General features: G+C 27.3%; 1 protein-coding gene across 1 annotated transcript in view; it reads right to left on the bottom strand.

Annotated features, from left to right (window-relative positions):
- Positions 1-1,224: 1,224 nt before the first annotated feature.
- Positions 1,225-14,898, bottom strand: part of LOC129958193 (protein kibra-like) — a 47,988-nt gene continuing 34,314 nt past the window's right edge. Inside the window, exons 16-22 of the mRNA XM_056070465.1 lie at positions 13,999-14,120; positions 13,281-13,499; positions 12,497-12,595; positions 10,118-10,295; positions 9,405-9,478; positions 8,112-8,227; positions 1,225-7,878 (exon numbers count right to left, since the gene is read on the bottom strand). Coding sequence (XP_055926440.1) covers positions 7,689-7,878; positions 8,112-8,227; positions 9,405-9,478; positions 10,118-10,295; positions 12,497-12,595; positions 13,281-13,499; positions 13,999-14,120 — 998 coding nt within the window. The 3' untranslated portion in view covers positions 1,225-7,688. The remainder of the gene's footprint in view (positions 7,879-8,111; positions 8,228-9,404; positions 9,479-10,117; positions 10,296-12,496; positions 12,596-13,280; positions 13,500-13,998; positions 14,121-14,898) is intronic.

Here is a 14,898-nt window from a genome sequence, read left to right as displayed (position 1 = left end):
TAATATGGAATTATTGATATATTATTGATGGAAGAGGGGGGGGGGGGCGTTAAAGTGGAACAGTGAAACGATGAATTCATATGAATCCAACACATCACACAGAATTCATTAGGCAGACGAAAAGATATACGATAGTAACCAATATCTTATAACTGATATCTTAATCTGCTGCCGTATTCAACAATTGTCTGTCAAACAGTCAATGCTTAGCATTTTTAATACATTCCAATAAGGGATTTAAATTTGAATTTTTTTTACCATCGTACTGAATATTCCATTGATTAGATAAACGTAAATATTCGAATCACAAAATTATAATAATCCAGTCAATCCAATTATCAATATTCGACAATTTTTCAGTAACCCGCATAAAACAACCATTTATTTGGAAATAAATTTCTGTTATGCCTTCAAGCAATGCTAAAATCATGCATGCCTTGGTTAGCAGATGATTCAGTAATTATGCAGTGTCTACATGATAATCAGACTTTAATTTTTCGCGTATTACGTCCACATCAAATCTTATCCAGGAAGTTTGCAAAAATAAATGCCTTATTACTTTATGAAAAACATTTTCATTCATCAATTATCACTTAAATTGTCAATTTATTAAATCCAGGCAACCCAACATGATAAAATGAAAGAAAATAGCATTTTTATCAACTAGATTGGAAAAATCATGATACGAATTAAACTCCATCAAAAAAAATTTTAATGTACATATTAAAAATTTGTCCAGCTTGAAAGAATAAGTTTAAGTTTAGTCTTTTAATCAATAATATTCATTTAGCAATGGCAAAACAGAAAGAACATATTTAAATACCGATTTTAAAAAATGTGTATGCTCTGGCACCCAAGATTTTCTAATTTTCATCAGGCGGTTCATTCGTTCACAAACACTCCAGTTCAAAATTAGCATATAGAGCAAACACCTTCACCAGCCTTTCATTCAGGAGTATCGAAAAAATATGATACTCGGAGGGTTATAGTATCTACATGGTATTAAGAAGAAAAATTTTTAAAAACCTGAAAAATGGCATATTGAATTCGCATAGTAAATTGAAAAATTTGCATAGTGAATAATAAACTGGATTCTGTTGAAAATTTATTTTGAAAATATTTCCACATTCGAAAAGACTAGTGAAATAAAACCATAAAAAAACTTTTCAAGATTTTGGAACCGATCATTAAAAGGAGAAAAAATACACTCAGAATAGTGAGAAAACAGTAAAAATTTATTACAACAGACATACAATTTGATATATACAAAGTAAACATATCATTAAAATCCATTTTTGTCTTTAAATTTTTGACAAGATAACAATAAATACATTCCATATGTATAAAATTCAGTCACAAATATTGAAATAGAGTATTGAACAAAAAAATTCATTATATATGAATTATTTTGAAACATCTACATTAATTTCAAAGATGAGCAAGATATATTTTAATAAAGCACAATATAGGCCTATCACAGCAGAGATGCAGAACAATAAATACTTTATGTATTTTCATCAAAAATATATCTAGTCTAGACTTTGAAAAATATAAATTGAATTAATTATTTCCATGGGGTACTAAAATCTGCATCATAAATTTATGAAAACAAAACATAGAATATTTACTTGTACAGCTAAACACCTTTGTACTTCCAAAATATGTGCACAAGACAAATTTATTCAAAGAGCGGAAATATATTTTTAGCACTTATGACCACAGAAAACAGAATGCTTAAACATGTTAACCGAACTTCTCAGCAGTCATTTTTTCATGCTTTAACCTATAATATCCTTACAAATATATTTTTCCCTAAATCTAAATCAAAACAGTCCCTATCAATAATAAGATTATAATAACATTAAACTAAATTAAATTCATCATTAAGACGACAAAAATATTCTAAAATGCAATTATATCTTCCTTTTAGCTATATTGTTTGCAAAGTAACTATTTACATACTTCCAAAAGAATACGGAACTTGGATTCATAAGTTCTGCATTACTCCCAACATCATTTAGTGCAAACAGTTTCAAAGAAAAAGAAATTATGATCTGCTAAGAAAGCCAACTGAACACCAACAGCATGATAATTTATAAATGATTTTTTTTTTTTTTTTAACTTTTACTAAAAGGTAGTTTTGGCATCTAGTATGCAACAAGCAATGAGCTTCGTTCTTTTTACAGTAAACGAATTTTCCAAAATACACTCCTCCACAGCCAGATTTCCAATTGAAGGATTAAAAAAAAAAAAAGATTAGGAGTACATAGATGAAATAAGGCGACTATAAGAGCTTTTAAAACCTATACAAATTCCAAAACGATTCTTCAAAATACCTCAAACTGTTCAACGATTATGGACAATTGGTAATAAAAAAAAAAAAAACCTTCAAAAACTAAATTTGAAGTTATTCCTCTATTTTATATTAAATATTTCTTTATATTAAACTGTTACCATAAGCTCTGATGATTTCCACCCTGTTACCAAGTCCTTAAGAGTATAAATAAATGTATTTTGGGAGATTTTGTATATCTAAGCAGCTATCTCAGCAACTTTGATTTAAAGAATGAACACAATGAGCTGTATAAACTATACAGCAAACAGAAAGGTTTTGAGTAAGAGCTTCAGAGTTGATACTACACTTACACAAGATATATTTACAATGAGAGTAAACTAAACTTCAGGTAATTTGAAGTATTTCGTTAATTTCAAAATATAATTTTCATTTCTTTTAAGAAAATGTTTAAAAAGCACTTAAATATGCTTTGCAAAAATTTCTTAGACAACAAAAATTATTTTCATAAAAAAGAGCATTTTGACAAAAGCACTTAACTGTAACAATCTATTGCACTACATAATAATAAATACAGTATGATACAAATCATGGAAACACGAGCTAATATTAAATTACAAAATTAGCATTTTAGTAAAATAAATGTACAATCCACATGGAGCAGTCCAATTTCATAACACATAAAACTTCAAAATATTCTTGAATTAAAGACATTTTGACAGGAAATTTTGAACAAAATGGACGAATGATTGCAGCTCTTCAACATTTATGGCCCAACAAATATAAGGAAGACATTTTTAAAGAAACAACCGTTTATTAAATCCCTCAATCCAATGAACTGTACATATAAATCCCACATTTCTCAACTAAATATTTACAAAAATAAGTCCAACTATTCAAGAGTATAAAAACATTCTGAAATGGGTAGTGAAGGCATAGACTATGTTTCCAAAAGTTCAATATCTGAAGTTTTAAAAATGCTAACATGGCAAATTAACACAAGGCTTTTTTCCCCCTCGTTTGAGTATTATAATATTGAATATTATAACAAATGAACACAAGGCTTTTTTTTTCCTCGTTTGAATATTACAATATTGAGTATTATAACATTAACACAAGGCTTTTTTTGTTTGTTTGTTTGAGTATTATAATTTACAATACTATAGAAGGGGGAAAAAATTCCCCGCATTTTACAAAAGACGTGTTTTTTTAAAACTTACTTTACCTGTTATCAACTTCACAAGAAAAAAGCAACAACGTTAGAGTCCAATTTAAAGACATGATTTGATATAAATTATTCAGAGCACCAAAAAGTGTTCGATTTGAGTAGAAAAAGGACTTTCGATTCTGTTATTTTTAATGCAAAAATAAGAATATAAAAAAAAAAAAGAGAAAGATTTGGCAAACCTCTCTTACGACTTAAATAAAGGAATGAAATTTTTTCTCATGTTCATTTTATATCACCAATACAATTCCTTGACTACTAAAAAATTCTAAAAATCAGTGCTCAAATTAACAAGCAAAAGTAAAGGAAACATTATATTTAGAGCACAGTTTAATCTCTATTTTCGAAATTTCAAAGCAGCATTTCTTTCTTTCAAATGACATTTTAAGCACTCACAAACAAAATAAAATGATTATGCTTAACATTTACTGCTGTTACCATCCGAAACTCAACGGGGGGGGGGGGGGGGTAATTGCATGAAAATCATTCTGTGTATCTCGAATAAAAAGAAAACTTTCATAGCATTTATATTTCCTAATAACTTGAGGGTAATTTCTATGCATGATTACTAAGCCTTACAATTAAAAAATAATCAGCCACATAAAAAAAATTCAAGGACACATAAAGACCATGAGAATTGTATATTTGATTATATTACAAATGAAATCATTTCAAAAAAAATTTAATAAAATAGTATGTAAGCCATTTCATGGACTTCCAAACTCAAATTTAAACAAATATTAAACTATTTTTAAAAAACCCTAAATTTTTAGCAATACTTAAAATTGATAATTTGAAATAGGATAGTTACGAAATATTTTACACACTTTAAACAGCCATTTTGTACCAAAAAGGGGGGGAAATTATACATTAAATGTGTATATTATCATCAAAAATCAGAATTAATATTCAATGAAACTAAGTGCAGACTAGAAGAAACATGCAAACAAGTTTGAATAAAGCATTCAATTCTATTCAAGAAGTTGATAATACAGTATACTATATTTTACAATTTAAATAGACAAATCATGATCGATATAAACTTTTACTTAAGAAAGGGCAATTTCTGAAAAGCAACAAGTACTGCATTTTGCCTAAAATGGAATAACTCTAAAACAGATTTCCAAAAAGAAAGTTTAGTTTATCTACTGCAATACAGAATTATATATGACTGACTGTACTTCCCTACTAAAAATACATATAACATCTTAAAACAAACCCCAATTTTAAATTACTAATATATAAAGCACAGTAAAAAATTAAATACTGTAACTGAAAAAGATACTTACAGATCGTGAAAACTGCAAATTACTTTTAAAAATAAAATTATTATTTCACATAAAACTAAATTAATTTCGAGATCTTTAATTCACCGCTCAACACATACACTATTGTTTTTTTCTAATACTCAACTTACAAAGATATCCTCGACGCATTCTTCTCAACATAGTAAATATTGCTTGAAGAGGGAAATAAGAAAAACTAAATGTTTTCATGTAACTTCAGATCTTAATATCAAAATAAGATTTATAATAAATTTAATCAGATCCAAGTTAAATCAATCAATTCACATTTAATCAAGATAATCGGTAATTAAATCCAAAATGTGTACAAAGAATACGATCTTCTTCGTAATGATAATAGATAAAAAGACAATTTACGTTCAAAAAAATTTTTTTTTTAATTTGCAATAACTGGTTGCTTTTCGGGGGCATTTAAATGCAACATATAAAGAAACAGAAATCATAACAACAAGGAGACTAAAAAAACATTAACTCGGTAATTAAAAAATACTCAGATTTATATGAATAAAACATCGTTATTCTTCTTAATATCAAAATTATACATAAACATTAAATGGAAGGTACACTTTACAAAAATAAATTTAGAAGATAATAAATATCCATTGAAATATTTAAATTATTAACAAAAAAAGTTGATACTAATGATTGTCAACTAATTTTGACTATCATGCATACAAATTAGCATTTGACATAGAAGAAACTGGAATCGCTCCAACTAAAATTAAATTTGTGATTTATTCAACAATGAGTAAAAACATTGAGATTCACGTTTTATTACTTGGAAAAGATGCGAATGAATAATTGCAACATATAAACATTTGAAGTGCTATAAAATTGTGCCTCTGACATAAGAGTTACTATGTAATCTCTTATCAGTCTGAGAATTCAAAAAGGGGGGGAAAGTTGATTAAAAAATTCATTATAGCACTTAACCGGAAAAATTTTATAAATGGCATGATTTCAAAATACTTCAGCGATGAAAATGAGATTGATAAGAACACAATAAAAAAATAAAACTGAATCAACTTTTCTTTCCCTTGCTAAGAATAGTTCAGACATACAACATGCAAATAAGTAGCTCAAAAATGCATTTGATTGTTGTCAAAATATATTAATGTTACTTTTGCAACAAATTAAATAACTTAGGGAGTCAACCAACATGAGTTTACATAATCAGTAATTACCATATTGAGTATTTAATGTTCAAGTGAATATTTGATTTAAATTTGAAAAAAAAATCAGCATTCCCCAATTTAATTTACCATATCATCAAAAATAAGAAGCAAAAAGAAACTATTTGCTTCACTCGAGTTTCAGACATTCTAAGTCATTCAAAAGAAAACAAATCAGATAATCTGCATGTTTTTCCTGCGAAGTATCATGATGGGTCTCATTACGACTACAACAGGAAATTTCTTTTGCTATTTTTTTAAAAACATGAATCCAAAATCTTAATATCGTTACTCCATGCAGTTGATAATGTGCTCTTTTCAATTCAAAGAGCACTTAATTGCACTATTCCTTACAAAAAGAAACTTGAGTTACGGATATGAACAATAATTTTGAAATATATATATATATATATATATATATATATATAGTTTTTATCTGAAATACTGAGACTTTTGCCTTTGCATAGTAATATTAATACTTTATGACCAATAAATAAGAAGTTAAAACAGATTGGAGATTTCAAAAAAGGGCCACAGTTTAATTTAGGAAGAATACAAATTTGTCAAAATTGCAAGCAATTCATTTAATGAGTCTACATTAATAAATATAAATAATATTTTTATAAATGTCTTAACAGATACTAACAACAAAGTTAACAAATATTTACCAAAAGTAATGGTTCATTTTAGAATAAAAGTATTAAAAAAAAGATAATACAGATCAGTCTTAAATCCGACTGCATATCTCAAATAGCAAAAATAATTTTAAAATTTCCTATATGTTTAACATATATTTTTAATCGCATGAAAGTTCTTACAAAGAAACTTGATTGTGTATGAATAATAACTTAATCACATTAGCCTAATATAATAAGCTATATAAAGAATAAATATATAAAATCACAGAAATTCATTTCTTAAATCATAAACCACATCTAATCAAAATTTTACTTTTTGCCATTTAGACAAAAAGAATCTTAGTGTCAACAAACTTGATTTCATCTGAATAATAAGTTAAAATACCAGCTTAAGACACAAGCAATAATATACTGTAGAATACATAAATCACAGAAAGACATTTCTTGAGTCATAAGCATAATATGGCAAATAATAAACAGCCAATAAATGAAAGCATTTATAAGCCGTTTCAAATATATGAGGATTTTGAAAAATTCAATGATATTGTTGTCCTTTAAGACACAATTAGAAAAACTCCAGAATGAAATTAAAAATTCAATAGAATTTTAGATAACATAAAACTTTGAAGTTCCATTTCAAATGGGAGTTTTGATTGTCAAATGCTGTGCATTCTCACAAGCTTAGTATTTTCAATTATTTTTTAAAAGCTAATGAATACATATACACAACTCAACAAAGACCATTTGGCATAGACAAAGAACCTGATTTCAGCATGACTGGGGTGAATTAAACACATAATAAACTTTTATACCATAATAAACATTAACAAGCCAGCATCTATTTTGATAAACTGTACATGTCTAAACAACATGAGTAACCAGAAATGTTTTCTGTTACTTGGCACTCAATATTCATGAATTCATGAACAAATGAAAAGTATAAGATGAAGCATAAAAACAGGCTTTCTCAATAAGTCCTAAAGCTTAAGAGACTTTCTAATGTAGCCATACAAACTGAGAAATTTGAAGTACAACTGTAAAAAATACTGTTCTATATCAAACCTGAACTCCTAACTCTGGATCAACAACATACTCAAACCTCTTTTGGCTGTTTTTATCACCACTATGACTCTGCGAAGGCCTCAACTGTGCATGTTCTTTCTTTGCATTATTTGATTCTATACCGATCTCAGCAGGTAGTAATGGTACTGTCATATCAACACGTGTAAAGAAAGCCATTTTTTCTCTGCAATTAAAAATGGAAATCATTAAAGGAGGTTGCTTATTTAAAACTGAAATATTACATAAACAATTAAATTCACATATTTATATGCATAATTTTTTTAATCTTTCAAGAGGAGGAAAAAATTTAAATCACTTAACTAATAAAATAAAAGTCAAATTAACGAATTTATAAGATTAGAATTTATTCAAATGCCAATTTTAAAAGAAATCAACATTTATTATTATAGAACGTACCTAAAAGAAGTAATATCAGGTTGCTTTTTACGACTTTTCCGGAGTTTATAGATTTCTCTAGATGTTTTCTTCAATAACTTTTCAATCTTTTTATCTTCTGAATTGGGTTTTGTAACCTAAATAAAGGCAAATCAAATAATGTAGAATTCCAAGTATAATTTATACACAAATTATGATAACATAAATAAAGGGCTGACAAGTTACAAAAGCAAATTATTTTAAATAATCGAAAAAAATTAATGACAAAATCGGCATCACTTTAATTCTGAGTACGAAAAAAATTTAGAAATAGCACAAAATAGAAATTTAATCTTCATGTGCATATTTTTTCTAAGTAAGAGAAATAAATCGCCCAATTTTTTTTTTTTTTTAAATCTTAGGTTGTTGTACACAAAATATCGAACTTGAACAATTAAAGGTAAAACGCTAAACAGAAATTGATAATAATTAATAAAATTAGACATCATCAAATGGACTGCATTTCTCCCGGTGATATAAGATATGAATAATAGTCGCATGGATGCTCAGAATTCTGGATAACAGAAAGGCTTAAAAAGCATTTCTGGTGGCAGTTTATGGCAGTTTCACCTGCGAATTTTTTTCTGTAAAAACTAAAAAACGGTAATCGACTGATAAAAGTTCTGATAAAAATGGAAGGCAAGAAAGAATCTCGCAGCACAAGCTGTGCACTCTCTTCTATCTACCACATATTTAAAGCATTGTAAGCTATCATAAAGAGGACTAGTTGAATGCAGTGCAAATCTAAGGTAGAATTTAGAATCCGGAATTTTCTGGTCCTGAAAATGAGACACAGCCAAAGAACCCAAAGTTCAAACCGCCCCTTCTTGACTAGAGAAAATATTAACTTCATAAACTGCAACACACTTAAATTTATATATGCCATAAAAGGGGGCCTTTTTTAATTTTTGACAGCAAATAAGACAGCTACAGTTATTATAGTTTGAGTGAATTTCCAAAAAAAATCCTGTTGATAAAAAATAATATGTCCTCTTAAACAGGCAGATGAAAAACTGAGTAAAAGGAATACACTGAATTTGAAGCATAAAAAAAAGAATCGCAAGCATTACTGCATAAAAGAAGAGGAATCTCTGAAAGAACAAAGGAGAAATGTCATCCAAGATCTTCAAATAAGATTTGCATTAATTCATACAATGATAGTAAAACTTGTACCTTGTGCACAAATTATATTAGAATAAGCAAAAATTATAAAAAATAATTATAGTATAAAGTTAGTTCTAATTATAAGCTGGAATCTACATATTAAACACTTACTCCCTTACTCACACCAGCTAAAATCTGCTGTAGACTCTCATTTTCTGATACCCACTGAGGTACATCACAGTCACCTAAAATAACATTAATATGATTACATAAACATATATATAATAACAGTAATTAAGTCAGATTAAAACATATGATAACTGATTACCAATACTAATTGCATATTCTTAAGAACTTTCCACGAAATTTTTGAACTGGAATTCAATTAAAAGTTTCGAAAGACTAGAATCTATATTTTAGCCATTCTATTCTTAACTTTTACAAAATAATAATTATTATTTTTATTATTATTTAATAAATGTCTTTATGCAGCAAAACAAATTATTACAAACAACATTCATTAATCTATAGCAGCTTCACTATAGTGATCTTCAGGTTATATTTTTATTAAGTATCTTTTAATGGAATTTTAAACACAGGAGTGCTAAATTCAGGTATTGAAATAAATAAAATAAATTTTTTAAAAAAGTATACACTACCATATTTTATCCAATAAATGAGAAGCAATTTTCCCTTTTAAAAATGCTAGAAAAGATGAATTAACAAACCTCCCTTCCATAAATATGTATTCATTTAATTACACAGAAATCAGATTGCAAAACGAGTATTGATCAAAAATTTCAAAATATAAATACTGTACTTTAAAACCAATCACTTTAATCAAAATTGTGTAATTTTTTTGAAGCAATAACCTCAGTAATTACCTTTAGTTTTTGACTCCTCCAGGCGTCGTTTCAGTTCTTTCAATCTATTTATTTCTTCTTGTTGCTGACTGAGACGTCTCTGAAATGCTTGTAAGTCTAAAGCAAGGTCTAAAGACGTTCTAACGGTGTTGGACTTAACATAATTAGATGTTCTGTGCTTTGAACAAGCCACAGGAGGCTAGAAATACAATAATTGTTCTCTTAGATTCAAAAATATTTTTCAGTCATTAAACATGTTACGAACAAAAAAAAAAAAAAAAAAAAAAAAGCTGAACTCCACAAAATAATGAACAGTGCCAAACATAAATACTGAGAAGCAAAATAACTACGAACTGAAGAGTGAATTTCTACAAAAAAATGTTTGAGACATTAAAAATATTGTATAATTGTTATAAAATGTAAAACTACTCGGTCTTAAAGTGTTCGCCTACGTTGAAAATCGATTTTCGGCCAAATTTTAGAATGTTTTATTTGAAAGCTCGCACTATATTTCAAAGCCGTTTTTATTTTATTTCTATGACATCCAGAGAGAAAACTATTGGCTTTTTATGAACACATCGAAAGCTCAAACTGAAACCAGAAGTTAATTTAAATTCCCCGGAAGTGAAACATTTGGAAAGGAATTTTCATTACTTTCAATCATATAAATGAATAATCGTCATTTTTTTACAATTATATATGCCTGCTAGTTATCTTTTGAGTTTTCTACTTGTCTTTTTAACTTTCAATGCAAAAGATTGGGAAGTAAGGAAAAACACAACTTTATTCAAAAAACTACTATAAATAGTCAAAATAAAAAGCACACAAATAACGTTAACTTAAAAATTGAATGAAAAACTCTGAATAGACAACTATTTCATATGTTTGCATATGAAATAGCATATGCATAGACAAAAAGCATTGACAGTTGGTGCAAATATCAATGTCTTACTATAGTATACAATACCAAGTGCTAAAAATCATAATAAATATATCAAAAATTGCAAATTTTAAACTGATATTTATATTTGAATTGAATGCAAACGAAAAATTCAAAAGGCCTCATTCAGAAATATATTCAAAAAAAAAAAAAAAAATGTGAAATTGCAAACTCAAGACATTGGGCAAAAGACAAAATAGCAATAATACAGTTTAATAAAGGCTTTACTAGATTTAAAAATTTAATTTCAGAGTTAAATATGTAAAGAAAAAAAAACTGGTATTCGGTGTACTGTTCTCGACCAGAAGTGAATGAATCGAAACGTCCCTTCATCGACTGCAATGAAACTGCTAAAAATAAATTGAATAAAAAGAATAAAATCATATGGCGGTTAAAAAAAAGGGGGGGGGGGGGTGAAATGCATAAATGTGATGAATTTTAAATAAATTATTCCATAATTTTAAATTAAAAATATATTTTTGTACTTCAAATGCATTATTCTCAAAAACATGATTTTTCGAATTCTCTCTGCACTTACAACTTCCAAAATTGGTAGGTAGATTTTACATATCTTTCTAGGGAGTGCACTAGAATAACTGCAATTGCATTAAAATTTTTAATTTTACAACCTATTTTATTATGTGGACAGTTATGTAAATATATAAAGAATTCTATATTATTCACTTCAAAAATGTAATAAAAAATTTAATGCTGAGAATTTTTATTAGATTCTAATACATTCTTTAGACAAATGTGCTTAAAGTATCTGAACATTCTTTATTTGCAATTTTATACTTTTTATTTTGTTTTAATAAGAGAGTCTTTTTTAAAGTTTTTGTCAAATATTACTTAAGATTGAGCTTTTTTAAATCTGAGATAGTTAAATTTGTTATTGCTTATATTGAAATATTTAATAATGAACATAAAATGTTATTACAATGCTTTTTTAAAATAATATTCTCAAAATTGTTTCCGAACTTATGAGGATACTTTAAGATCGTTAAATTCAATTCCGAAAACGGCATTTCAGCGGAAATGTGTCATGTTTTTATTTAAAGGTCACTAAAGAAAGTATTTTTATACAGAAAATGCGTACAAAATCATTGTCGGAAGAGCGATATTTCACAGGATTTAAAAACATTATAATTATTGTTAAAATATAGCAAAGCAGTACTAACAAACTAAATGGAAATGAAATTTACAGAATAAATAAATTTATTTCAATTTAGTATTATTATAATGCAGAAAAGCATGAGCATTAAGATAATATTCTTTTCACAGTATGCTGTTATAAATATATTAATGATTTGAAATGCTTTTCAAAATGAATATGACATGCTGTATTTACTTCAGCTAACAAGTATTCTCAGAAAATTTTAAAAAAAATTCTTTTACTTCCTTGAAAAAATTTAATTTTAAATTAAAGATTCATTTGAAACTAAGAAAATAGCAAAACAAACCTTTTTCCATCTCAAACTTCTCCTTTCAAGAGAATTTCTTTGAAAAGGTCCTCCTCTGCGATACAAAGGCATAGAACTATCGCTGTCGCTCCGATTCAGCTGCAATTAAAAAGAAAAGCAAACTGTTTAATAGTGGGCCCTTTAGAATGGTACTTTTACATAATGTTAAGAAGGCATGGAAAAAATACTGCATCCAGAATACATAAATAACATCTTCTAGCAAATTAGGAAACTTAAATGAAAATCTGCTCACATACTAAATGTTATAAAATAAATATGCTCCTACTTTTACTAAAATCTTAAGACTTATTCATCCAATCCAATCTCAAATTTGTAGAACATTCTAAATTTACACGTTCAAAAAGTTAAGGTAGTCATACAAGTAATTAAATTTTAATTCAAATGCTTAAATAAAATAAAATCATGTACATTAATTTCCTTTACTTTGTTATATGAAAGAAAAATAATGCCTCTACCGATGTTACTGTATTTGGATTCACCATTTATACAGAAAAAATGAAGCAAGAAGTTTATACATGTGTAATTACAAATATTTAGTTTACTGATAATTTATTTTACAGAAACTTAATCTTTACAATACATATTGTTTCTATATCTGCAAAATGCTCTGCTAAATAATTTGGACATCATAAGCAAAAACTACATTAGACACCAAAATATTACACAATTATTTTGCAAATATACTTTTCATATATAAAAACACATACGCAATTTATCAAAATTGCTCCCATATTGAAAAATAAAACGACACGCATTTACTTACTCTACATATATACTGATGTTTATTAACAGCTGCACTAGGAGAAAATGTTTGTGATCTTTTAATAGCTGCACTTTTCGTGGCTTCATCTGATCGTTTCTTTAGCGCCTTCTCTGGTAAGAAAACACATTCTGTATTTGTTTCTTTGTCACATAGCTCTACACAGGATGCAGTTGTGACCTCAGTTGCTAAGCGCTCTGCTTCACAGTCTATACAGGTTTGCTGCAATTCATAACACAAATATTCTAGAATTCTATATAACTCGAAAAAATCAAATATCACATTTAGCATTACATGAATAACATTGAGAAAAGGCATAGTGTCTATCACTAAAACGCTAATTTCATCAAAATTATACTTGATTGCAAGTACCTCATAATTTTTTTATTTCATTTGTAAAGAAATAAAAAGAAGTACAGCATAAATATATGTGAGTAATTTTTTTTACCACTCAATAGGACATGAAAAAATACTCCATTTAATGACACTAAATATGCAGTACACTGAAATAATAAACAACTCATCTTATAAAACAATATTTTATATTAAATATTTTTCACGAATTAGATTAGTAGCAACATACGACATTTTCAACTAATAATACAATAATAAAATGTGCTGAGTCACTATATAAATTGAATAAAGAATATATAAATATATTTTATGGACAGTAATTGAAGGTAATATTTAGACAAAGATAATCCTATTTGGTAAAACTTACTAGATCTTCAATTGCACCTGCTTCATTTTCATCATCTTCATCATCATCATCCTCATCATCATCATCATCTCCACTTTCAAGATCATCATCTCCAATTATTCCACATTCTACCATTTCAGATCCTAACGATAAAAAATGTTTGTAACTTTATGAAGATCTTTTTAATAACTAAAGTAAACTGAGGTGCATTAATTAGTTTTGAACAAAACATTTAATAAATTTGCCTGATATAATATGCAACAAAACTTCAGTTTTATAAATAAAATTTAGAAAAAAATCATGAAAGTTGTTTAATAAAGATAAATATGTGTTCATATCTTAACTGGGGATGTGAAAACTTGATTTAATTAGGGACGTGCAGTCTACGAGACCCATCATCTTAGAATTCCGCCAAAATATTGTGTAGAAATGTTTTAACTACCATAAAATATATTTAATTTTATAAAATATACTATCACTATAAAAGTCAAATACATTACAATTTAATTTTACAATGCAACCTCACTTAACGATCATAATTCGCACCCTTATCGTACTCGTAATGCGAAGCACTCACTAGAAACAATTTTTTCCCCATTAGGTATCCATGTAAAACAAGATAATGAAATTTGTTACAAAAAATACTGAAGTTTATAATAATATAATTTATTATTTATAATGTACGCTTTTGTTTAAACACATTTGCCTTTGGTTATGCTTCAAAAATTCGGCAAAATGAGACAACACTATAGTTTGAAGTTGTAGGATAGCACATAGCTACAGCCTTATTAGAATGATGCTCCTCAACGTTCCATGCAATAATTTCCCATGTTTTCAACATCTCCCTTATTTCATCGGAAAGATGTTGCTCTGTTGCGTCAATTATTTCTTCATCTCTTGACTAAATCTCCCCTACAGCAT

This window comes from Argiope bruennichi, chromosome X1, assembly GCF_947563725.1.
Source record: "Argiope bruennichi chromosome X1, qqArgBrue1.1, whole genome shotgun sequence".
Classification (NCBI taxonomy): Eukaryota; Metazoa; Arthropoda; class Arachnida; order Araneae; family Araneidae; genus Argiope; species Argiope bruennichi.
Note: the sequence above shows the minus strand (reverse complement) of the source record. Positions and strands in the feature narration are given on the sequence as shown.